General features: G+C 42.3%; 1 protein-coding gene across 1 annotated transcript; it reads left to right on the forward strand.

Moving 5' to 3' along the window:
* Positions 1-2,137: 2,137 nt before the first annotated feature.
* On the forward strand, positions 2,138-10,945 carry ECHDC3 (enoyl-CoA hydratase domain containing 3). Its single transcript, XM_069801600.1, has 5 exons — positions 2,138-2,371; positions 2,484-2,605; positions 4,864-4,961; positions 8,699-8,899; positions 10,453-10,945. The coding sequence occupies exons 1-5, from the start codon at positions 2,238-2,240 to the stop codon at positions 10,780-10,782; spliced, it is 885 nt and encodes a 294-aa protein (XP_069657701.1). The 5' UTR covers positions 2,138-2,237; the 3' UTR covers positions 10,783-10,945.
* The last annotated feature ends 16,693 nt before the right edge of the window (positions 10,946-27,638 follow it).

Genomic DNA, 27,638 nt, shown 5'->3' on the forward strand with positions numbered 1-27,638 from the left:
TGAGAAAATGAAAATGGGCAAGCGGGGAAAGCCCAGTGCAGACCCGGCTCTCAGGCCTATCAGTGTCCTTCAACACTTGAAAGTGTACATAAACCCACTGTTGCTATTACAGCAGTAGAGCCACAAAGCCCAGTGATCTGACGGGTTATTGTTTTAGGCAATATAAAGTCAGTAAGCAGAAAGTGCATCCCCACGCTAAGCTATTACTGTCTGTATAAGTAAATACATTATTAAACACAAAATTCAAGTGGTTCTTTTATGAGGCTGATGCTCAGAACTGAAAAGCCACAATTGCCACTACAGTCAGAAGAAGCTGCCAGGGTTCAACAGACACTGATGAAAACTAGAGACACATCTGGGAACCTACAAGTATTTTGCAAGAACTCACAAGAGTGGGGCGATCACGAAACAGGAGTACAGATTTACCTTTACAAGGAACATATGCTGGACATATATCTATTTTATTTTAGGGTACCTACTGCTCTGCCAGAAAATGGAGCACAAAGAATGAAGACCTGCATGTGTGTAAAACACTTCAATTATTAATACTTTCCCCTCGCATTTAGGAAAGGATACATGACGAGTGGGTGTGATAAGGAAGAGGAAGGAATCATGACTGGGGCAGCCTGTATCTCCTGGAACAATGCTGCTTGGTCTTTGGGCTTGTCAGCATCTCATGGCAGATGAGGTAGTTCGCTAGCTGCCTCATCCACACAGCTGCTTCTTTCCCAGGAGACTGCCTGAGCCAGGTGTGAAGAAAGAGAGGTCATCGCTCTTGCGAGTAAACAGAGAACAGAAGAATGAAAGAAATGTGAGAGGTTATATTGCAAAGTGACATTTTCAAGAAGAACTGTTTTGAGTAATTGGGGTCTGCAGAGAGTTGTGCATCTCTCAAACTAGAAAGACTTACTATGCATCATACTAGTAGCTGGCAAAGGAGAGTTTTGGGGTTCAGCAGAAACACAAATGGAGAGCGACCCACTTCCTCAGATACATCCCTCTGGTAACCTAGGCAGAGACATCATATAACCCCTTTCAGAAGCCTCCTGAGCTCCCTCTTAAAAAAAAAAAAAAAAAAGAATAGATTTTATGCATGTGGCTTCCATGGCAGGGCTGTCCCACAGTGTCACTCCTCTAATGGCAGTATCTTTGCTCCTTTGTTTCTGGCTCAGACGTGTTAATGTTCAGTGTATACCCATCTGCTATAGTGCCTGCATAGTTCTCCATCTTACATAGCTTTTTGCCCTCTCAGATTGCAAAATGCCTGTCCTCTGGACACAGCAGTTGTAATTCTTTTCATATTTGTTTTGCTAGACTCAGGGAACAACGCTCCTCTCATCCCTCGTAACAGTCTCCATTCTGTGCTGTATCCGCTCTCTCTGCCCCTCTTTTAGTTTGGCTTCTTGAACGTGGGTGGCCAGAAACAATAACCAAGATGAGCTGTGAATGTACCTGTATGTCCCTAAAATACTTTGAATTTTAAACTCACCTCTTAAAATCACATCTTTTTGTTTCTTGAACTCCTCGTACAGATTACAGGCTGCCTCTGTGGAACCAGTGATGATACCCAAGGTCTCCTCCACTACCATTTCCAAATGATGAGCTCCCACTGAATAAATGATGAGCTTATTGGTTCCCAAGTATATGACCACAAACCCTGTAGTACTGAATTTCATCCCATGCCCGTTACTCTCGGCCTCAACGTGATCTCATGCTTTCTGCACATCACAGCTCTCCTCTCTGCTGAGGATACATCCCACCTTCGTGTCACGAACAGCTTTCTCAGCACAGCCCTATCTCCATCCCGCGGTCCTAGACGCAAACGCTTAGTGGAATCTGAGGAAAATATAGCAAAAAAGTCAGCATTTTCAGTACCCCGCCGACACCCCCAAGCTCCCCGCTCATGGATGCCAGGAAGAACAGGAGGTCCCAGGAGGTCCCTCACTGGTTCCACAGCCAACGCGCTGGGGACATCGGGCCCGAGACCTGACCCGACGGCCGAAGCGGGGTGTCCGTGCCGGTTTATTCTCTCCCCTGACAGCACTCACCGCCCCGGGGGCAGACGCGGGCCGCCCTCCCCGAGACACCCGCCGCCTCCCCTCAGGGCCAGGGCAGCACCGCCCCGCGGCGGCCCGGCCCCGAGCCCGCCAAAGCCCGCGGCTCCGGCTCTGGCGGGCTGCAGGCCGCCGGCCTAGGGGACGGTAGCGAGCCGCCCGCCCCGCCTTGCCCCGGCAGCCATGGCCGCCGCCGAGCTGTGGCGGCTGAGGCGGCCCCTGACCGCCGCCTTCAGCAGGGCCGCGGCGGCGGGAAGCGGGCGGCCGCCCCCCCCGCCGGAGAAGCTGACGGTCCGGCGGCAGGCGGAGGGCGTCCGGTGAGGCGGGAGGCGGTGGGGGGGGTGCCACCGCTGCGGGCCCGTCCGTGAGGCTCTGAAGGCGTTTGTTGTTTGTTGTAGTGACCCTCTCCGCGTTTCACGGCTTTTGCAGAAACATTATCTTGAACAACCCGAGGAAGAGAAACGCCCTGTCCCTCTCCATGCTGCAGTCCCTCAGGGAGGACCTGCTGCACGACGTCAAAAGCAAAGACCTCCGAGTGATCATCATTTCAGGTACTTCTGTCACGAAGAGAAGGGGGGGCGAGGGAAGGAGCAGAAACGGGATAGTACGGAGTTTAAACCGAAATCTCTCACAGAATCACGGAAAATGGGGCGGGAAGGGACTTGGGTGTTGATTTGCGTGGAGCTGGCCAGGACGACGCAGGGCATCCTAACGGGTGCCCTCGCCCTTCAGGCCTGGCGCTCCTGCCCTTCTTCTGTCCTCGTCCCAATTTCCAGTCTCACGCGCTTAATTCCTCATTCTTGAATGCGGCGTTAACAACTGACTTGGGTTTTGTTGCGTTTTTGTTAATAGTTAACGTGTCTAAGCAGAAACACTGTAGAAACACCTTTCAAAATGTCCGTATTTCAGTCAGGTTGTGCAGCGTGTTTACAGAGTCGATAAGGAGCTTTTTCCTTTTGTAAAAACAATCAGTAGATGAAATAATTGGTTTAAAAACTATATGTAAAGAATACTTTAAACAGAACAAAAGCCAGGTTCTAACTGGTTTTATCAAACCAAAGAAGTAACATTCCCAGATGCGGGCTTTTGTGCAGGAACAGGCTGAGCTGGTATGAGAATTGTTGCCTTCAGTGGCAGGTACAGATTGTAGTAAACGGGGCTCACAAAGGTTCCTTCAAATTGTGAACTCTGTTCCCCTGCTCTAAGCCTGGATCAGCCTTGTTATTTTTGCCACTGGTTTGTCAAAACTGTTTTTAAAACTCCCCAGTGAAGGAGAGAGCATAATATGGATACTGCAGTTACCTCTAACCTGCAGATGTAAAACATTCTCTCTCAGAGCCTATTACAGTTTTCTTCCATTTAGGTATTAACCTGTAGAGTTCTTAAAGATAATGAAACTTGAGCTGTTCTTAAGCCATCTTTTTTTCCTCTGCTATTTTAAGATAACCTTCCCCTCCCCCCCTTGCAACCTCTTGGAGAAACAGGTCTATTAATTTAGGATGCTGCTGTTTCCTGTACGTAGAGGAAAACACTGTGTGTTAGTGCACGCACGTGAGAGTGGAAGTATGTTAACTTCACAGGGATGAGTTTAAATATATATTAAACGTTTCAAACAGCAGTTACAGTTTTTGTGAAACACTTCAGGTTCTTCCTTGGCAGTACAGTAGTCTGGGAGTTTGTGAGCACAAATTCATTTGTTTTTTTTGTTTTAGTTTAAAAAGAAATTACATGTTCCTGTTGATTTCCAATTCTCTTGCTAAATGGAATGCAAAAGGAGAAATCTCAAGAAAATAAAAGACTTCTCAGGGAATGCTTTGGGTCTTTAACACAGACTTTGCAGTGGATTCTTCATCAATGATGCATAAATGCAGATGTGATTAATTTCCAGATATGTATTGCTGATCCCATGAGCTGACTGATGTTAATCATGTGGTTATTTCTGGATAGACTGAGTCGCAATAATCTGATCTGTAAGAAACAAATGCATAGGTAAGGTTGTGTCTGCATAGTTGTAGCTGGAAATTTCACGTCCATACAAATATCTTAGAAGTTCTGAAGGATTCAAAAGCATCAAATTGGTTTATTCTTATGGCAGATATCCTGATGACAAAGGAAAACTTGTAAAGATAGTGAACCCATAAAGGCTGTTTTGATCTTTGCTGCCACTGGAGGCAAGCAAATCCAAAGCTTAGGTCCACAGAAACCTGCTCTGCTGCTGCCCAAACCCTGGACATGCTTTTTGGCATTCTCTAGGTGACAGTTTTAGCAGTGGAGGAAAAGATGCCCCAATAACCCTTCTGATTCTCCTCTAGCAGAACAATCTTTGTTTTTTCCATTGTGGCCTTGAATGCCATGACACAAAAACCTTGATGCTTACTTAGCAAAAGTTGATCATTAATGCTAGGTGCAATAAATAGGGACTAACTGTATTTAATAGTCTGAGAGCAGAGTACTCCATCCTTGCTCCAGCTGACTAGTATACATTGTACCAAGGAGCTGTTCAGAACAGTATCCTTACAAGAAACTGGTCTTAGAGGTGTGAAGTGCCTTATTTTTAACAGAGTTAACTTGGAATGAAAGTAAAACTACACCTTTAAAAATGTTTATGGATGTTACTGTGGTTAAATGTTGCATTGTGGCAATTTAAAGTTGTTACAAAACCCAAAAGACAATATTTTGGAACTCTGTGTAAAACTCCCTCCCCAAGCACCTTTTTGACCGTTGACATACCTTTAGCTGGGTAATTGATATGCCGCTACCCCTGGTTTCTTGATTAACTCCAACTGACTTGTCCTGAAATTCTTTGCAGCTGAAGGACCTGTATTTTGTTCTGGCCATGATTTAAAGGAACTGTCAAGTGAAGACGACATGAAGCATCATTCCCAAGTATTTGAAGTATGTGCAGAGGTAAGCAGTTCTTCTTAAGTGCCACTCCTTTTGCCTGGTATTAAGAGCAAGCAATGACACTTGTTTAAGGAGGGACAGCATTGCTCATCTGCTAGCTAAAGCACAGACTGTTGCTCCAGATTCTTTGCTTTTTGCTGCTTTGCCATTTTAATACCTGATCCTGGTGAAATATGTTTTCCCTGGATTTCTCTAGGGGATAAATAAAATAGCTAGAATGCCAATGTGCATGTCTCCTAGTCATGTTCCTTAGTTTAGCCAGTGTTCTTGCAGCTGAGTATTTGGGCAATGTCTTTCCTAGAAATCTAGGGATAATCACCTTCAAACCACTTGTGATCAAATGTTCTTTCCCAGCATCTAGCTAATAATTCAAGACCAGCTTAAACATCAATTAGACAACGTGAAAGTAAGATCTGACTTGCTGGTTGCCCAGTCAGCAGATGTCGTGCTTTAACCCCAGCCAGCAACTAAGAACCATGCAGCTGCTTGCTCACTCTCCCCCACCTGGTGGGATGGGGGAGAGAATCGGAAAGAAAAAAAAAAAACAAATCTCATGGATTGAGATAAAGACAGTTTAATAGGACAGAAAAGGAAGGAGAAATAATAATAATAGTAATAATAATAGAATATACAGAACAAGTGATGCACAATACAATTGCTTACCACCAGCTGACCACTGACGAGCCAATCCCCAAGCTGGGGTGCCTCCCAGCCAACTCCCCCAGTTTATATACTGGGCATGATGTCACGTGGTATGGAATATCCCGTCGGCCAGTTTAGGTCAGCTGTCCTGGCTGAGTCCCCACCCAGTTTCTTGTGCACTCGCAGCCTCTGCTGGCTGGGCAGTATGAAAAGCTGAAAAGTCCTTGACTTTTGTTGTAAGCACTGCTTAGCAACAACTAAAAATTCAGTGTGTTATCAACATTATTCCACCCTAAATCCAAAACACAGCACTATACCAGCTACTAGAAAGAAAATACACTTTATTCCAGCTGAAACAAGGACAGCAGACCATACAAGTTCTTGTTACAAAGGCACAGACCTGGAGGTTGGAAAGTTATAGTACATCCTGGAGCCTTTGGAGAGAATGGCAAAAACCCCTTTGATTGTAATGGTGCTGGAATTTGACCCCTAATCCTGCTCAGTGTGACCACAGAAAGTAATTTGAAGCCTTTTGTTCTAGTTCCTCCAGTAATAATGATCTCTTATACCCATTGTCAAGCCCATATTTAACAAATGCTGTAAAAGCCATGTGTGAAAGTTACCGCGGAAGGGCCTTCAGTGTAACATGAAGGAATCATCCTGGCAGCTTTGCCTGGATTTCATCTTGGTATGCTGATCACAAATAGGTAAGCACAAATATGACTGAATGACAGGTTAGTCCCTTCCTCAGAAAGGAGCCAAGGTCCAATAGTTTAGCAGTGAATAGCTGAATATGAATTTTGCAGTTGCAGGGCACAATAGCAGTATGTCGTCAGTGGAAAACTGAACCATGCAGCTTCTGGGTCACAGAATAGGAAAGGTCAGGCAGAAAAAACATGAAACTTATTCCATAGAGCATGAAATCAAGAGTTGGTAAATTTCTCACTTCAAGGACCAGGAGAATTTAAATTGTCCTGTATATATATCGAGCATTGTGGCTATATTCAGGATTAATGAGTACTATAGCAAGCTTAACTTTGATTAATAAAGAGAAATAGCAAAAAATAACAGAATGTCAGCATTTAGAGTTAAAAACAAGCCTAGCTTTCTTTGTGAGAATGGTGCCCTACTGTATAGTAAGTTTAGTAAGGGACCATTATTACCGATAAAAAATGGTATACCGATTTTAGATGAATATTCCTGAGACCATGAAATTCAGAGATAGGGAGATACTCAAAACCCAACTGGACACAATCCTGGACAACCTGTTTTATCCGAGCCTGCTTGAGTAGGGGAGTTGGACTCGATGACCTCAAGAGGTCACTGTCAACCTAAATGCTTCTGTGAAATTGGCAAAGCAAGTTCAGGAAGAAATTAAGTAGAAGAAATGACACTTGAAGTGATCTCTTTTCTGATGCTCATGGTAGTGATAAGTGCTTTAAACTCTCTATCTGAGTATCCTAAAAGGATTTAATTTTCTTCTAAATCATGACTCACTATTATCCCCATGGAGGAAGAAGGTCTTACTGTTAAATAATAATGGCACTTTACAGGGAAACAGAAATAGAGAAATCAATTTAGGCTTTATTTAGGATCCTAACTAATATCTAAATTTTAGTTATCTGGTAGAATAATTGACTTGGGCTTTTTTTTGGTCAATAGAGAGAGAAAGGTGCTTTTGAGGGCTTCCAAAACAGGGTCGTGTCTTCCTAAATTTCAGTACTTAAGTAGAATGGATCATACCCTGAATGACATGCCTACAGCATTGTTGACTAGGGGGTCCAGAACATTGGACTGGTTTTCAGGAACTTTGGCTTCTACATCTGTCTATGACTGGTAATCTTAGGCAGATCATCTCAGCTGCTACACCTCTGTTTCCCCATGCATATAACAGTGTTAGCAATACTATATAATGCAGTAGCCGAGAACTAAGTACTTGCCACATACACATTTGAGACAGCTGAGAATATCACTTCTCCAGATGCTTTTCAAATACAAAACCACAAGTACCAGGGGTTTTTTTCGGAGAAGCAGTTGACTTTGAATTTTTATAACTACAAGAGTAATCTATAGCTATTTGTCTGCAGACGTGCATGTATTGTTACTCTTTTGTTGTCTGCTTCTCAAGATCCACTGAAAAATCATTTTTAAACAAAGATAGAAGAACGGAGGCAAAGACCGATCAAATTCAAAACTGAATGTAGGTAATTTTACCTAAGCAACATGAAATTTGCTAGACTTCATCTACTGAAGAAATTGAAGTAGCAAATGAAAATTTGTTACCTTGCTACAATGTGCTAATATGAGATTTTTTTTTTTTAAATCTGGATAATGACTGTAATCATTTAACTAGCATTTTCTATCTTCAGGCATTAAAATTAGGCAAGTTTGTTGATTCCTGCTGTATGGAAGGAGAACCTGAGTTAGAAAAGTTAAGACAAATTCATCTTTCTTAACTTCAGCTATCTGAAGTTGGATGTCCAATCTTCAAGAATTATCAGAGAGAGAGAGAATGAGTGTGTTTTCCCATCTTATGTCTAATGCAAGCAGGAAAAATTGTTTACTGGCAGGTCTTTCCTGGGAATGCAGAGTAAGCCTAGAAGGACATCCAGTGATTGTGTTTGGGCGAGATCAACCCAGGCTCAAGATCATGCAGAAACCAGCAAGAGGCTGCTTTAATTTCTTGGGACAGAGACTTTTATTAAGTCAGTTTTCCATTATGGGGCAAATGAAGGTGGGGATGGTGTGTCTTGGATACACGTCTTCCCATAGGCAGGAACACTAGACCTGCAGTGCAGAGGCACTGAAGCTCCATGCAGGTCTGATAACAAGTGTTTCTGCCTTTCATTCTTGTGGTTTCCATTTCCACTGGAGTTAGCAGGACCAACTCATGGTACATAAACAGAACTGAGCAGATACTGGAACAGCGGGGGTCTTGTGCATTAGAACAGATTTTGCACAGAGCTTGTTTCTTTTACTAAACTCCAATTAATAAAGCTGAAAAATGTACACATCAGGTGTGTGAAGCAATTGCAAGTTTTAGAACAGCCACTGCTTAAATTTCAGGACTAACTGACCACTTTCTTTTGTGCATGCAGGTTATGACTTTAATCCAGAAACTTCCAGTACCAGTGATTGCCAAAGTAAATGGCTTGGCTACAGCAGCAGGCTGTCAGCTTGTGGCAAGCTGTGACATCGCAGTGGCAAGTGAGAAATCTCAATTTGCTACTCCTGGAGTAAACATTGGTCTGTTTTGCTCCACACCAGCTGTGGCCTTGGGCAGATCTCTTCCAAGAAAGGTAGGCTTCCTTCCCAGATACTCTTTGTAATTTTGCAAGAAGTAGGTTCCCATGTTAGGAGTTTTAGTTCCATTGCCTAAACTTTATTTTTGTGCAGAACAACATTCCAAATACTTTGTTGCAAAAGACATCTTCATAACTCTTTGGACTGGGAAAAATAATAAAGGGATGAATTCTGTTTAGGGAAAGCAGTTTCATACTGATGCAATTCCAACCAGCATGAACTCATACCAGCAGCGCACCAGCTCAGTGATCCCTTTCCTTTCCAACAGACAGCTCTGTGCTTTAGACAATGATGTTCTCCCCTGATGAGGAAACCCCTGCTAGTTCAGGATATCAGTCCCACGGCGGTATCAATTCTTGCCAGGCAGTGACATTTCACTGCCAGCATGATGTACCTGGGTGTAGATCAAGATGCTTTAAATAGCATCTAAAACCCTCCTATACTTTCTTCCTGCTTTATTTCCTACTGATTGTGACTACACATCTCTCACTGCATAAACAATAGTATTATCTGTAAAGCTTCCATAATTGAGAAAAGAAATTCTAAGTTCTGATCCAGTTGGATTTATGCGGACAGACTCTTCAAGCCCAGCAGGGCTCTGCTGAGATGCAGTGACTTAACTGCACAAGTCCAATTGCTGGGGAAGAGCTTCAACTTTAAATTTCCTATCTGTAAGGCTATCCTGTTCAAATACAGTCTGTCTGTGGCTTTTGTCCCCAAGTGTGCTGTAGTGTACAGTTATAACTGTTTCTGAATTAGTATTCCTTGGGTTTGTGATTACTTTTCTTAAATGTATGGGATATACTTTTTTCTGTGCCACTTTTCAAAGTAGCAAGAACATTCACTACAGTTCTTGGGTTTTACCTTTTATCAAATGAAATGTTGCCATTGTTTGTAGGTACCAGAGCAAAGATGCTAATGAGGATAATCAGCTCTTATGATTCATGGCATTGGTCAATTGCATCAGAAGTCATGGAAGAAAATTCTTACTGATATATAACATTGAATAGTCACTCAGTATTTGTGTTTTTTTTTTAATTTGAAACCTCAAGTACAGGATGCTGGAAGCAGCAAGAGACTGAAATAGATGCAGCTATAAGAAGGACATATTTAAAAACACCCCGACCAAACTTAAAAGTAAGGCAGGTATTTTCAAAAACTACACATTGACGTAGTAAGTCTTTATTTATTATTATATGCCCAGCTTAAAATACTGGGTTCAGTCATTTGACATTGTGGACCATCCACATCTCTCTTAATTCCTACTGCAATCACTAGAGATTGTGGGCTGTTGAAAAGAAACCCAGAGCTCTCAGCCTAGGACAGCTGGAATCAGCAAGCAGGTTTGAAAAAAGGCCAGCTTTAGACCCAGTCCTTCTCTTTGCTGAAACCTCTTAACAGTTCTTGGCAGTTTAAGAGGCCAAAAGATTTAACTCTTAGGTTTGTCAAAAAAGTAACTTGTAATTGAAGGAGGCGGCTGAAATTCCCCAAGCAGACCAAAGCAATAAAGCAGCTGAACTGACTTAATACAATATTTTTTCTTGTTCAGGTGGCATTAGAGATGCTTTTCACGGGTGAAGCTCTTTCTGCCCAAGAAGCATTAATGCACGGGCTTGTCAGCAAGGTGGTACCAGAAGACAAGCTGGAAGAAGAGACCATGAAAATCTCTCACAAGATATGCGAAAGCAGCAAATCTGTCCTGGCATTGGGGAAGGCCACCTTTTACAGACAGATGACGCAGGACCTCGATGCTGCTTACAAAATGACTACTCAGGTCATGGTAGACAATTTGACTTTGAGAGATGGGCAGGAAGGTATTGAAGCCTTTATTCAGAAACGTAAGCCTGTCTGGTCACACTCTCAGGATGAGAAGAAATGAATCTTGTTCCTAAGCTAACCTTAGCTGTGCTTTATGATTCTTCACTTAGTTGCCTTTGGGAACTGTATTTTGTTCTTACTGAAAGTTAAATTTTTCTTCTTATATATGCCAAAGACACAATAAATTTATTCTAAGTATATAATAAATGTTAAGAAAAATCAAACCAGATGGGTTTTTTTGGCAATTAATTTAATCTAGGGTTTTAGAGGGAGCTGTGTGCTGCAAAAATCAGTTTAGTACGTCCCAGGTTACTTAGGGAATCACAGGAACTGGGAGAGAGCTCAGATCACCCTGTTCAGTAACTGTCCCCATAGTTCTGGATGAGAACTTCCATTTATTGTTATTAATACAGAATTAAAAGGCTTGGACACATTCCAGAGATGATGGTAGTACATTTTATAATGGATTCCAGTACTGTTTGTGTTACAAACAAAAGCCTGCAACAGTAGTCCATTGCTCCTCATGAATATATCTGCTTGTGAACTGTATGTATTACTAGTTTGTCTCCCTCAGAAAATCCTGTTTTTCCACCATCAGTTCAAGCACTTGTCCCAGCTCTAGAGAATTTTGCTGTTGACTCCAGCGAGGCTGAGCATGGCTTGGGGGTGTTTAGTTTCACAAAGGGCACACTGCAAAAGCCACTGCCTGTGGGCTTCAGCAGAGATTCTCACCTGGCAGTGTTTTGACCCAGCTGTAATTTTGAGCCTGTATGTCTTCAGCTTATCACAGAATCTTAGATGTGTTAGTTGGAAAGTCCATCCTTGTGCTCAAAGCTGGGCTTTTACCGACACTGGAGCAGTTCAGCCATGGATCTATGGTCTTGACAACCTCTAACAACAGGGATTCAGCTGCTCCTCTGGGTAATCTGTTACAGCGCTATGCAATCCTCCTGGTGAAATATGTTTTCTTAATGTCCAGTCTGAGCCTCAAAACAGCATTTTTTTGGCCATTGCCCCTTGTTACATTATCTGACATTACTGAGAAAACTTCACCTCCATTATCTTTGTAATGGTCTTCGAGCAGCCACAGGCTGCATTTAGACCACACTTAGACTCCTCTGTGCCAGACTGAACAAGTCCAGCTTCTTCCAGTCTCCTTGTAGGTCATGTTCTCTAGGTAACCAGCTTGGTAGCCCTCCAGTGGACCAGTTCCAGTTTCTCCATATACCTTTTGTACTGGTTGTGCCAAAACGTCTGTATTTCAAATGTGGCCTCACCAGTGCTGAACAGAGGAGAACAAAACATTCCCTCTGTCTGCTGGCCACCTTCAGCCAGTCAGTATTGCTCAGTATGCATTTTGTCTTATTTGTGATGAGAGTGCACTGTTGGCTCATATTCAGTTGGGCATCCACTGTAAGCCTGGTTTCAGCAAGACTGCTGCTCTGCCAGTCAGCTTCTAGCCTGTACTGGTGCTTGGGGTTATTCTTCCCCAGGTGCAGAAGCTTGCATTTCTTGTTAGATTATGGTTTTTCTGAATTGAAGCCAGGCCTTTCAGCATGTCAGCCATTCCCCCAATTTTGCATCATCTGCAAATTTGCTGAGGATGTATTATTGATGATGATAATGATATGAGCCTCGGTATCAATCCATGGTGATCAACATGGGATGGCCTCTTGGCAAAGACATTTTTTCTGAAGTTCCACATAGCCAAATCATGCAGGCTTATCCATTTCATCCTTAAATAGGCATCAAAGAAAGACCAGGTGAATTACGGAATGGATGGGCCTTTTTTTCTTTGTTGACAGTAAAAGTAGCCTAAAGTGCTTAGCTCATATCATAGAATCATAGAATGGTTTGGCCTGGAAGGGACCAGATGTCTTAAGTAAGATCAGTTTAATCCTACCTAAAGCTACTAAAACTCCAAATGTGGAAGTATCATGAATCAAGAAGGATTTTTTTAAGGTATGTTTTTTTCCTGTGTCCTTGGTTCCCTGTCCATATGAGTGTCAGTTCATTCCTCAGTTCTCTGGAGTGAACCAAATACCCAGTAAAATCCTGGGGCAGTTCTCTCCAGAGATCAATTACTCCTAGGCAGTATGGATGAGTCCGCGTGAGCTTTGGCTCACTCAGCCCTTTACAGCACCCTAATACTATCCCCATAGGCCTTGCTTAACACTCCTGAGCATTCTCAGCATCGTGCTAAAAACCACACTGCTGGCAGGCCTGCCTGTTATTTCGGGTACTTTGAACTGAAAAACTGCTGCAACAAAAAGTCAACACTTTTATCTCTGGGCCTTTGGGCCATGAAGGTGCTGTATGGAGCTAGAGGAAGCCCAGGCCAAGTGCTATGCAATGCAGTTGCTGCAGGTCTGCTTCAGAATGATGTAAGCATGAAAGCCACCTTGCAAAGGCCATTTTCAGTAGTGTCAGCCTTGTCGTTGTCCCTCTGTTATGAGAAGTGGTCTCATGGTTCAGTCAATCTGTCTCCCGTGTAGTAGCAATGGGCTGTACTCTGTCAGGTGCACTGCTGGGATCAAGGCGTTGAATGACACTTCGCTGCCTGAGTAGCATAATTAAATTCTGTTATTCCTTATACTGGAGCAAGACCTGGATAGTTTGGAGCAAAAATCAGCCCCTTTTCTTTCTAACTGGCCTACATATTTTCATTCAAGTCAGTGATATAAATACCCGTATCATTTATACATATACAGCCCCACAAAGCAATTCTCTTTTCCATCGACAATGCATACTCAGGATGAAGAGAAAGCAATTTCCAGTTATGCTGCTATTTTTAATTTGAGGAATGGAAACTGAAACTTGAATTCACCATTAAAAATGGTTTGTTTCTATAGGAATGTGAAAAATGTGGATCATTGGTAATAGTTGCTTCAAAAATATAAACTTATATTGTGACCACTAGGAAAAATGGGTTTTATATAAACTCACATAGTTTATATAGTTTAGGAACTGTTATGAGCAGTTAAGAGATAGAAGGGTTAAATCTGGAGCCCAATAACCTTCATCGTGTCCTTTTTAATGCAGTACGATGCTGCACTTACTTAGACTCTGTTCCCACATGCTACTCTAAAAGCATTAGGAAAGAGTAAATTGTTTTTAAAAATATTTATATTTAATGGCTATCTTGCAACTACTCAGCAAATCTCTACTGGCTCTTTTGTTCCAGGCTTTTAGAAATAAGTACATTATCTGATTTTTGCAGAATAGTGCTCTTTCCAACTAACTGCAGTAATAAAATGGTTTCACTGGCCATCTTAACACGAGTGATAGTTTAGATGAGCACATTCTTTCTGATATTTAGAAATTCTCCTGCAATTGATTGCCATCAACACAAGATGGGGTTTGGCATTATTAGTAACTCCTGGTTATAATTTTTGAAGAAAAAATACTCTGCATTTTTATAGAATAATTACTTCATTTGAAATAGTTACACTGCAATGGAATCAAATTCTGATCATGTTATTCCTGCACATGGATTCATTGAATTTGAATGGCCTCGTAAGACACTAATATTACAAAGACATATAGGTATCCTTAGCATTATTCACTGTGAGCAGACTGACATTAATGGAAGTGCTATGTAAAGTTAAGAACAGGCATGCTTTAGCAAGACAAAATGGTGATGAGAGGGGAAGTAGTAAAAATGGTGTTCTGGTTGTTTATATGATAGGCAGAGGGTAGGAGTGTTACCTTATCCTTGGCTTTCCCCGTAAAAGACCAAACACCACAGTGCCTTGAGCTCCTTCACAATTCAAATCTGTGGAAGTCGAGGAAGCACAGCACTCTTGACGACTGAGTTCAGATCCTTAAGAACACTGCTTTTCTAGGCTTGTGGTCTTTTTCAGTCTAATCCACAGGTGTGACATATGTTTGTGTTGTACTTTCAAATCTTGAAGAGAAAAAATATTTGTAAATATGTTTTAACTCAGTTTTCACAGTATTTGTTTGTACTAATTCATGCAATAATTATGTAATTAGTAATCATCAGTTCCAAAAATGGTGGCATCCGCAGGAACATTTCCTTCTTGCTTGAACCACTAGACAGAAAAGCTTCAGAAGGTTTTAGAACACTCCTGCATTGGCCACTGTGGATTGACAAAGCAACATAATTTTTCATTTCTGACTTGTGTGGGATTTTTATTTTTGCCCACATCTGCCTTTATTGTTTAATTTAATTGATTTACAGGCTATTCTTGGGAAACAGACCAATTCCAGAATTGTTAATTAAGCTCTCCAGCCAAGAAACAGCAAACCAACTGATAGATCAGGAGCCTTACTGCTGTGGCTATCTGCTGCCTGAGGAAAGAGTTTGTCCCAGAATAGCAAGGAGTCTATCCCTTGTCACCCCATTCATTTTTATTAAAGAAGCTGCTCTGCAGTCATGTCTGCCAGGTAATTAGCCTGGTTTCAAGTGGCCCTAATAGCATGTGGCATACACTCAGCCTTCTCTGTAAACACGACTCCATCTGTGTACAGCCTGTAGGATGCAGCTTATCACTGCAAATGACAGACAGGGACATGTTTTCTATTCATATACACAGAAACAGCTGGAAACTGGTCGAGAAAATGCAAGCAAGGAATTGCCAGTATGAATGTAATGAACTATCCAGCCACTGACCACAGAGTCCATGGAGGCCTTAGAAGAATGGCTTTGAGCCTTTACCTGGAAATTTTAGAAAAGATACAGAGGCAAAATCTGGAGGATACACAAGGTTGTTCCTAATTCATGGACCAGGCAACAATCTGCCTCACCGCATCATTTAGGGGATATATGCTGAAGATAGAGTTAAACAGAGGACTCGGGTGATGGGCAAGGTATTTATACGTTCCACGTTCCACAGAGCTGAAGAACAGAATGTGACTTTATATAAGCTTTTATATAAACTTCATGTGGTTTTCTTAAGGCCACCCAACCCAGAATTCAGCAGACTGGGTAAGAATTAGTTATGTGTTGGTTTGAAGTAATCTCCTGCAGCTGTGGAGGAGAGAGCTTGAAAATATGTACTACAGAGGCACAAAAAGCTGGACGTAGTTAACATTAAAAATACATGACTAACTCATTGACAAAAGTCAGCATCATAGTTTTTGCCATCTAGCTCATGATTTCTGAGCATTTGGATGGCAATGCTGTGTCCTTCACAGAATTGGCTCTGGGTAATTCCTATACTGTCATTCCTTTATTGCAGATGGGGAAATTGAGGCCAAATGTGCTCTGCCTGAGGTCTCACGGTGAGCCAGTGGCACTGTAACAGCGGCATTCAGAATGCCGACACCTGCTCCTTGTACTTCTTCAGCAATGAAGTTTTCAGTAAAATCAGCAGAAATGCGGGATGATTGCATGCCCTGAAGAGACTGCAAAGGCTTCTGAACAGAAATTATGAGCTACTGCATCAAAGGCCCCATGCTTGACATTTATTGGCTTTTTGATGAATGTTGGGGTAATTTTACTGTCAACAGTTTCTCATTAGGAGCCTGGCAATGTTCTTTCTGACCATTATTTTGCTCAATAACCCATTGGGTTGCTACAAAGAGCAGAGATTTTGTGTAAAATCCATCTGTCTCTGTAGCTGCAAGATTTTCTAATAATTCTACACTTAAATAATCTCATGGAAATGCTCATTGCCTTCTCTAAGCAATAAGGAGAATAGGCAAATGGTTACATTTCCATGAAGAACTAAAGCTGTAGGACAAATCTCATACTACAATGAGTAGAATTCATTTGTCTTGATTTCATTGTCATTGCACCTCGATTATACTAATTCTGACTTTAGCCACTGAATAATGCATCCCCATCCTGTTTACACTCGCAAAGGGGGGAAAAAAACATCAGAGCTATACCTTTCTCACTCTCCATTGTATGATGTACCATTTCCTGGCTGCTTGTTGTCAATATTAGGAATTATTTTTGTCAAAATGCATAGCTTTTATAAAAAGAAAATAGTAGAAATGTACCCCTAATACCATTGTGTATTTGGAAAGGGGAAAATCATTCATTAAACTTTGATGTGCCAACTGTATTAATTTTCATTATATGAATTTTAAAACATTAATACTTATTTTAAATATTTATATCCTGGAGTCATGATAAGGGGAGCATTGCAGGGTTATTGTATATTTTATTGACTGTTTCTTATAGAGAAAAAATTGAAAACAAAACCAGATATTAAAATAACAAATTGAATTTGTACTACTAAAATTTAAGCCAGATTCATGGGTTTGATTCATGACTGTTGTTCATAGCTACTTAATACATGAGACTATAATTTTCTCTCCTTAGGTAGGACAGTGTTTTCAGCCTGCCAAAACCAAAACTTGTAACACTGTGGAGTTAACTGAAAATAAGAAGCAGTCCTGTAGCCTAGATCAAAACACAACCAACTCTTTAAACTAACTTTCACAGGAATACAAGTTAACCTGTTGGACTTAATACGGATATAAGTATTGATCTCATCCACCAATTCTGCTGAAGGAAAGTCACCTCCTGGAAAGGCAGAACAGGTATGGATGGCAACACCTTAGACTATCTGCAGCTTGGCTCATTAGAGCCATATGTCAGTGAGGTCTGATGTAATGGGTCGTGTCTAAGAGAGCGGAAGCTCCACCCATAGTCTGCTTTCTGAAGGAGTTTTTAAGGACAAATTAACTGCAATAAGAGAATGTTGACATTCAGGCTGCCTCAGCTGCTGATGACAGAGAAGGCGTTAGGTCTTCCAAAGTGGCACTCGGGTTTTATTCCAGACCTGTCCTCCTATAAACAATTACAGAGGATGAAATCATTTTTTGAAAGATGAACAATGTTTCCCCTGTCAACTCTGCCCTGTCAGCATCAAGGATAATGTGGTATATACCTGCTCCAGTCTTCTCCACTTCCTGACCCAAAATCATTCTCAGTGTAGGCACCAAGTGATGCTTCTGGAAAGAAACAACAAAGAATTGGTAAAACTTATATAGAACATGGGGGAAAGAAGAAAGCAAATGAACACATGAAGGCATTTTCCTAATGTGGTCTTTAATCTAGATATCAATATTTTGTTTCTTGTACCTGTTTAACGAAATACACCCTTCATGCCATTAAAACTTTATCATCTGTTGTTTAAGGGAGTTAATCCTATAACAAAAAAACTCTATTCTGAGTGTTAGGATATTGTATAAATATAGACATGGGGAATACTTCTGAGTTAGTCTCCCTTCTCTTTCAAGACCTCACTAGATTAGGATAAAAATATTTTAAAAGTAGTGTGCTTTTTCTTGCCTTTTTTTTTTTTGAGTCCTTAGCATGAAGTCAGAATTCTTATTCTGTTTTTTTCTCTCCCTGCTTGGGGGTTAATTTTTTTTTTTTTTTATGAATGCTGAGATTCTTACATAAGTACACAAATCTGGAAAGCTTTACAAAATACCATATATCACATTTTAACAACTGGTAGCACTACCATAAATACTGGAGTGGGGGAAAGCATCAAGTTTTAATGCAAAACCTGTAAGAAATGAAAGAGACATAACATGAGAGAGCAGGTTAATGTGAAAATTTGGTTCTCTGAAAGAAGGCCCTGCAGGAGAAATGCTGAGGTGCTCTCCAGAGCACCCATGCTGAGGACTGGAAAACTGACCTAGTTTACCCCTTTTTCTTTGGGACCAGCAAGAATATTCATGCAAGGACAAACAGTCCCTTATTCATTAGCCTGAGGTTATTATTAATTATCAATATTATTACATATTCTTATTGTTGCTATTATTCTTGCTAGAACCTGCTTAATACAGTGACACCACTACGGTTCAGGAATTTAAATTTTGATGTCTTCTCCCCACAGCTGGGCTTGAAACTGGTCTTAATCACTGAAATCAGAAGCCTCTGCAGCTTGAGTGGGGGAATAGCATTTGTCTGGCAGCAAGAATGGATTTTTATCCTTTTACATAGCCTGTGAAAAAACACTTAGTACTTACCATGTACTCAACATGGTAAAATGGAAGTCGTCAAAGACAACAGTGCTTTTTGTTTGCTGTCTGTGGATATACCTGTAAGCTTTTAGTCTTTTTCCACGTGAGCATTTATTCAGAGCAGACAATCCAGGAATATTTCCACAGCCAGCCTGAAATCTTTATGAGGCACTGGATGGTTGAAATGGTACACCAGTTTATTCAGCACTCACAGCTACCAAACTAGCAAAATCCAAACAGTAAATTTACCACAGCAAAAGTCCTGGTGAAGAGCTCAGTAGCGGTTCATAGGCTAAAAAAAAACCTGTTAAAATGCCCTAGACCTTTCTGTCCCATTCATCCCTATAATATTTAAATACATTCCCATAAGCCATTTGTTAGATAATTCTGAAATGTAAACAAGAGGAAAAAAGATTTTCAAGCCCTGAACAAACCAAAACCAAAACAAAACAACCCCCTCCCAAAAAACCCAAACAAACAAAAAACCGCAAACAAACAAACAAAAAAACTGGATTAACTTCCTGGCTTTCCCACAAAACACTGGTGTGACCTTGGGCAAGCTGATAGAGGCAGAAAAGAAACGTGACTGTTTAGTCCAACCTGTTTATCACAGGTCATTGCTTCTTGGCCTGCTTATCCCCATATGGCATTTGACTGAATTGCAACTTTGGTTGACCTAAGGAATTATTTAACCTTGTGAAGAAAATAAGAAAAAAAAAAGAAGAAAAAAAAAGATGCCAACAGTGTGATCCATTCTCCATGCAGTCAGAACTTGTGGTTTATTTCTGCTTTGAATTCATCTGACTACAGCTTCCAGGCAGGGTAATAGAGCTGCCTTTTTGCAGGCTCAGCTAGATCTTTCAGTATCTTAGCGGCCTATATGTAAAATGGGGCTGATCATTCTTTTTTTTTTTCCACTACTTTTTATCTGTCTTGTCTCTGTAGACTGAAAGCTCTGCAGGGGAAAATTGGCTCTCACTATGTGTACACTCAGTGCCTTGCACAACAGCTTAGACTGGACTTATCTTTGATGTGGGGTGATTGATATGTTGCATCTAAGTTAGAACAGTGAGAAAGGACATTAAAAAATCAAGCAATAAACCCCAAAAATCTCTGCCTGAGGGAGGTGCCTTCAGTTTACTACAGATCCTCAGAAATCCTTGTTTGTGCCACAGCAGAAAATACTTTATTTTAAAGTGATGGCACTATATAGCAAACTGTCAGCAGAGGGCATTAACAGCTCACATCTTGAAGCAATTCCTGGTTAATGTGTTGGGCCAGTTCTGCCAGTGCTGTTTTTGTACTCGACTGCTTACAGGGAATGAGCCCCTGGTTTAATCAGGCAGCTCTCTGAACAGCATGTGTGAGAAAGTACTCCTGGAAGTCCTGCAAGTCGTGGGTCTAAACTCTCTTCTCCCACTTTCCCTGCAGCCCCTGTCTTTGCATCCTCACTGATTATGTCGGAGGACCAGTTGCAATCCGATAGTCAAGATGGGTGACGGTACCAAATTCTAGGAAGATCTTTGGAAGCATGAGGAGACCCTGTTCTGCTTTAAGAAATACACCTGTGAGAAAGACAGATGTGTTTGGGGGGACCTGGACCATTCAGCAGAGCGGTTCTGGCTGTTCTGGCTTTCCTAGGGAGTTTTAATTTTAGATCCAAATGAGTTTGTGTAGATTGCTAAGAGGTTCTGGAGGGAACAAGTGATTCAGAAAGACCTGCCAGGAGACTGGATCAGCAAGCCAGGCAGAAGAGGTGAGTGGAGTGTGACAATCGTGCCTTCATGCCTCAGATTTTCAGGAACAGGTAGCAATCCAGAGGATAGGTCTCCCAGCCAGCCAGGATCTCAGTGTCACCTCTTCCACGCTCCTCAACAGGTGAACTAAGTGACACCATCTCTTCTCTCCAGGACTCAGTTTCCCCACCTGTGAAGGAAGTTATAAAGTTCTCTTGTGACACACTAAAAGCAGTGAATGATAAAAACTAATCAACTGTGCTACTTATAGCTTGGTGATAAACTAATGTGTATGTCACACTGCTGGCCCAAAGTCTGCTGGGTAGAGAACAAAACTGCTGAAGATGTTAGTCCAGATGGACTGTAAATGCCAAGGCACAGCAGGAACTGTTGAAAAATAAAAATATTCTCTGAAGTCCTCTCCCCAGCAGGAACAATATTCCAATTGTAATGCAGATATCTTCCCGAGTCATTCCATCCCTCAGGGCAGGTGAACACTTTGCAAGACTCTGCAATGGTAATCATTAGACTATTGTAAATATTAAAGAATACAAATGCCAGGTGTCTCTTTATCTGAGCTTCAGCCTTATGCCTGGCTTCATGAAAAGTAAGAAAGTGTGACCACCCATAATGATACCACTAATATATTTGGAATTTCAGGGAACACTGATTATCACCCTGAATTAACTGATTCTCCCCAAATTTCCATACTGTAGAAAAAGGATGGGGAGCAAGTACATTGTTCAAAGCCACCACAGTGAGGGAAGCCTACAACTTCAAACACCAAAAGAGCCAGTATACCAGGCTGTGCTGAAGCTGCAGAGGAATTCAAATAAAGAACATTCATTGACCAGCTCTGGAATGCAGTGAACCCAGCTAGGTCAACAAGCACACTGATAAGCATGCAAGGTGGCAAGCGGGGTGCAGCCCAGGCTAAACCTCCAGGAGCCTGTGGTAATGGGGTAGAGGTTATGTCAGCTTTGTGCTCGGCAGCTTCTGGACAACTCTCACCAGCAGACTGAGTGGAAGATGTAATTTAACCACTTCATCAGTTTTTACTATGAAGGCTCCACTCAGACCAGAGTCATCCCTGTCAGTCATGATTCAATGTCTTTTCCACTAAACAACCTTCAGTCCTGTTGTATGGTTGTGCTCCTACACAGCTGAGGCAGAGGTGATCTGTGCCCTCTGTTTCACTTTCCTCTCTGCCACTTTTGATCCTTCTCTGACTCAGTGTGGAGGCTTAAGCTGGTTCACGCAGAAGCCATTTCAGGCTATGGCCATCTGAAATTGAGTCACCACCAGTAATAACACTAAAAGCAAGCAATTGAAACTTTGAAATGAAAAGCAAGTGTTACCTCAGAGTGATAAGCAGCTATAATAACAGACCTGGCAACACAGTATTTTAAGCCAAAAATGTGCTAAAGAAATGCTTTTGCAACCTTTTTTGAAATCTTTTCTTCAAAGAAGCTAAAATGTTGGTTCTAAGAAAAAGGTACTGAACATCAGCTTTAAGCAAAGGGGTTTTTTTTCTTCTTAATTAAAAACTTAATTAAAAACTAATGGGTTTAAACAAAAGTTTATGCAAGCATTTCCATATAGATTAAAAAAAACCCATTCTTTTATGTGGACAGAGAGTTCCTGTTAAGGCGGTGGTTGCATAGAGGATACAAAAATAGCTGGTAACATAAGTATATATGGGATGCCATTAGGAAATCAGGTGCTAATGAGACTGCTCAGGACTGATTCACGACTGCCCTGTGGCTATTCCATGACAGCTCTTCCAGAAGGTGTCTCTAGCAGCCATGAGTCAGATCCCTGCCTCTGTGTCAATCCTTCTGCAGGAAACTCCCTACAGAAAAACTGGCAGGTATGTCCTTAAAGGCAAAGGAACCAGGGTCTTCCCATGTTTTAGCTCTTCCAACTGCAAGAACAGATCACAGAGGCAGCTTGGAGTGAGCACAGATAAAAGCAGCCTGTCTCTGTACACTGGCACAGGCAGGAACCCGTCAGCATTGTAAAGGTACAAAACATGGCTGCGAGCCAGTTTTATTCCTCTTTGTCCTTGAGTTGATGTTGGCTCTGACACTCTTGTGATCTTGAACATAGGCCTAGAGGACAGACTCTTTACTGCCTGAATTTAAATCCTGCCCTCAGTTACCCTAGGCAAGGTTAATGACTATAATTTATTAAAAGGCCTATAATGATTTGTTAAATGATGTTGAAAATGGTAGTTTCATGAAAACAAGTTACAAAGTGTGCTGACAAACAAAAGGGTTGCACTGTACTTCCTTTTAAATGGAACTCACAAGCCATGCATTTGCCACCTCTTTTGGGCCAAGAACAGTGCATTAACCTGTACCTACCGTATACATACAGGTGCCCTATACCATACCATTTGTTGATGTGCCAAATGCCACTGTGTGATGGTTTCCTTCCCATCATCTGCATTCCATAGACTTCCCAAGAATGGCACCTATAGCCAAGCTTGCATGGAAAGCAAGAAGTGAACTAGCTGTAAACTACCTCTCTCATTGCTGTCTTCCTCTAGCAATGTGGTCTCAGTGAAGCAGCACCATTCCTTGTGAGAACCAGCAAAGTAACCACAGGCATTACCTCCCAAGAGGCAGGGCTGGCAAGGGAAGAATGGATTAGTGCATAGGTGAACCTTACTTGTCCTGTTTGTACCAATGTTATTCATAAAACACTTTACAGCTGTTGAAGAAAAACTCAATATTAAAGACTGGCAATGTTACTGTGGTGGGTTGACCCTGGCTGGACGCCAGGTGCCCACCACAGCTGCCCTATCACTCCCCTCCTCAGCTGGACAGGGGACAGAAAATACGATGAAAGGCTCGTGGGTTGAGATAAAGACAGGGAGAGATCACTCATCAATTACTGTCACAGGCAAAACAGACTCAACTTGGGGAAAATTAATTTAATTTATTACCAATCCAATCAGAGTAGGAAAATGAGAAATAAAACCAAATCTTAAAACATCTTCCCCCCACCCCTCCCTTCTTCCTTGGCCTAACTCCACTCCCAATTTTCTCCACCTTCTCCCCTCCAGTGGCACAGGGGATGGGGAATGGGGGTTGGGGTCAGTTCATCACACGTTGTCTCTGCCACTCCTTCCTCCTCAGGGGCAGGACTCCTCGGTCTTACCCTGCTCCACCATGGGGTCCCTCCCATAGGAGACAGTCCTCCACGAACTTCTCCAACGTGAGTCCTTCCCACAGGCTGCAGTTCTTCATGAACTGCTCCAGCGTGGGTCCCTTCCCCAGGCTGCAGTCCTTCAGGCACAGACTGCTCCAGCGTGGGTCCCCCACGGGGTCACAAGTCCTGCCAGCAAACCTGCTCCAGCCTGGGCTCCTCTCTCCACGGGGCCACAGGTCCTGCCAGGAGCCTGCTCCAGTGCTGGCTTCCCATGGGGTCACAGCCTCCTTCGGGCATCCCCCTGCTCCGGCGTGGGGTCCTCTGTTCCCGGGCTGCAGGTGGAGATCTGCTCCATCGTGGACCTCCCTGGGCTGCAGGGGGACAGCCTGCCTCACCATGGTCTTCCCCACGGGCTGCAGGGGAATCTCTGCTCCGGCACCTGGAGCACCTCCTCCCCCTCCTTCTCACTGACCTGGGGGTCTGCAGGGCTGTTTCTCTCACATGTTCTCACTCTTCTCTCTGGCTGAAGTTTCTGTTGTGCAGTTTTTCCCCCCTTCTTAAATCTGTTCTCCCAGAGGCACTACCACGGTCACTGATGGGCTCAGCCTTGGCCAGCAGTAGGTCCGTCTTGGAGCCGGCTGGCATTGGCTCTGTCGGACGTGAGGGAAGCTTCTAGCAGCTTCTCACAGAAGCCACCCCTGTAGCCCCCCCGCTACCAAAACCTTGCCATGCAAAGCCAATACAGTTATTCTGGTATTTAGCATTTGCAAGAGACCCTGCATGGCTGGAACACAAAAAAGCCTCCAGCATTCAAACCATTTTCTCCTGTTCCCAGGGTCATATTCTCTTGCTAGCCTATTGCAAAGATCCTGATATCCAGTGTCTAGCATTCAGCTGCCCAGCCAAAAATGATATCCAAGCCCAGAGCTAATTGTCTAAGTTCCTTCTATAGTTATAAAGAAAAATAAATGCTTCAAAAGACCAAAACACCCGAAATTCTGGAAGGTGCAGAGCTCCAGTGGCCAGTAGGGAACCGATGTCTCTGAACACTTGACATTCACCAGGGAACTCCTTGGGAGCTGGAATCTGACACATTGTCTTGAGCATAAGAATACTTTCAAGAGCAGAGCAGGGCCACTGTTTTCCTCTTGAAACCCACAGAAGATGTAAAAATAAACTTTTAAAATGTTGTTTTGCACTTATATATAGTGACTTTGCACTTATTTAAGGGCCTGAATATTGCTCTCATCTTGATATAAGCCTTTTTTGATACACCTTTTTTTTAGCTGGGAATGCCTCTCCCATTCCAGTTTTAGAGGTGCACATGACAGCAGCATCCTGATCTTAGAAACTGAGATGTTTAGTGCAATATCTGGTACTAATTGTCACACTGCCTCTTCCATCTGTCTTTGCACAGCATCAAGAGGAAAAGGGGGGGTGGGGAGGTGGGGAAGCAGTAAGAAAAGTGCTTTCATTCCTCACTTTTAAGGATGAGATTTCCCTTTTATGGGGAGATCTCTCAAATTATTTACTATCAGAGACTGATATCTTTAATGGTACCTTCTTCTACCAAGAGAACAAATTATTCTGTAAAAAGGCCAGTTCTCTTCTTGTTGCCACTGCCAGCTGCATGCCAGTACAAAATTACAAAGCACTCACTTAGATGAAGTGAATACTTCATTAAACAATTAAGCAATAAGGCAGAACAAAGGCTGTGGTTTCCAGGCCTTGTTCTGTAATTGTATCCTACAGCATTAGGAGAACCAATGCTCAAGCATAGGGTTGCAATTTAGCCTAGGATTATCCTCTAATAGCCTTGTTCTGTGGGATTAGAGGATTGCCATGATGGGGAATTTTTTTATCCATCGATGGCAATGTAAAATACATGATTTGTCCTTGAAGGTCTGGAGGTGAGGATTTCCATCCCTCTTTCCTCCTTTCATCTTCTTGTAATGCCTTGATTAGAAGCTTTTATCTCTGCCTTCACTTTCTGAACCAGGAAGGTTATCCACCAGCCAAGTTTCTGTGAAGGTACAGTACATAGACACCCAGTTCATAAGTATCACTGAGTCTCCCTAAACACACTGTGGACACTTTGAGCCTGAGTGACACTGAGGATGGAAAATGTGTAAGCCACTATGGTGAACAAGGTTAAGTTTGTGCTGAAATTTTCTGTTCAACTCATACAGCATATGCAGCTAGTGAACTTTCAGGTCAAACTGAGAGGCACCTACAGAGATAAGACAGATGCAGGTTTAGATGGCTGGCAAGCAGAGATTGTGCAGATTGCAGATGAAATTTAAATGTCTAAAGTCCACCTACATTCTGCTACAGAGGTCTAAACCCCCTTCTTGATTTAGTAAAAGCCTGATTCAGCTCCTAATGAAATTGCCAGTATTCACTCCACTGACTTGAAGCTGACGGTAGACAGAGCCCACAGCCCTACCAGAATCCCTTTCCAGAACAGTTACAGAACATCCTGATGACAACCTCAAGTCCTTCCCTCAAACATGACATATAAGGAATCCCTCCATGCTGCTCTCCTTCTCCATAAACCATTCAGTTCTGCTGAAACAGAAAATACAGCTCAAATGCAAAATACAGCTCACTATGACAGGACACCCTGTCCTTGGGAACTGGAATTAAGATCATCCAGACTCATATCATGGGCCAATGGAAGACCATTAGAAGAATTAACTTTCAGTTCTAACAGGAATCAAACCAGAAATTAAAAGAAAAAAAAAAAGAAAAAGGAAAAAAAAAAAAAACCACAAACCTGAAAACCCCACAACAATTTAAAGAGACAAGTTTACTTCCAAGTATAGGTATTTTATGCTCTCTTAGAATAAATAATTTTCTATATTTCTTTGATTCTACTTGCACTCCTCCCCTTTATGAAATAATATGATTAATATATAATTCAATTCAGTGACATATGTCTCCATTCCCCACAGGAAAATAAACTGCATTCATTTCAAACTCACTGACACTGGAAAATAACTAGCTGGGATGTATGGGAGAACAAACTACCATTAAATGTCAGAAAATATATGTGTTAAATAATAGAAGCCAAGGAACAGCTATTAGGTATACTTTGTATTGCATTAATGCTACAGGAGCCTGCTAAAATTGGGCCACTTTCAACCAGATACTGCAAAACCAGTAGAAGGCCATCCCCCCTCTGCCCCCTAAACAGACAAAACATGGGAAAAGGGAAGTATTTGCTCTAAGAGTAGGGTCTGGTGAAGGAAAAGATGGAGGACTAGATCAAATAAAGGATTTAGGAACCAAAACTAGAACTTAAGTGAAACTGAGGTACTGAATGCCAAAAATACACCCCAGCTCCCCTTTCTCTCCCCCCCAGATAAACTGCAGACAAACCCTGAGGACAGCACAACTCATTAGGCAACTTCTTACTCTGTAGAGTTCTCCTCATACCTTGAAATCTTGTCTCAGCAGTGAGGTGCCCTAATATCAACAGTAAGGTGATGAAAGAAATTAGGTCCAACTTACTAGACAGCTCACTAGTATGCCTATCAGATTAGGCTCTGGAGCCACCAGCAATGAAGAGGGACACGGCTTGATGGAGAGAGAAGGCAGTAGGAAGCCACGAAGGCAATATGGAGAGTTCTGGAGAAAGAGGGTAGGTCGAGAAGCACTGGTGGGGTGAGGGTGATGGTGGAGGAGGCAGAAGGAATGGCCTGGGGACAGTGAGACGGCCTCAGCAATACCAGAAGGAGATAAGGCACTGAAGAGAGAAGGGGGCAGGGGTGAATCTGGGGATCCAGAAGACAAAAGGAAGACTGTAAATGCTGGCTGGTGAGAAGTTAATAACCACAGCTCTCAATGCCTCCAGCTCTGCTTCTGTACAGGTACAGAACAGCACTGGCCACAGCAGCTTCAGGGTTATTTCTCAATTAATTTAGAACATAGCCTGGAAATTAGATATTCTTCTGGCTTAGTTGCAAACAGGACTAAATGCTAAAGGTGTTCCTAGAGAGTGCCTAATAAATGCTGACTGTCTCTGCTCTCCACAGATCCTATCTTGGCCATTTTTTACAGCATGTGATGG

The sequence above is a fragment of the Haliaeetus albicilla genome, chromosome 14, assembly GCF_947461875.1.
Source record: "Haliaeetus albicilla chromosome 14, bHalAlb1.1, whole genome shotgun sequence".
Lineage (NCBI taxonomy): Eukaryota > Metazoa > Chordata > Aves > Accipitriformes > Accipitridae > Haliaeetus > Haliaeetus albicilla.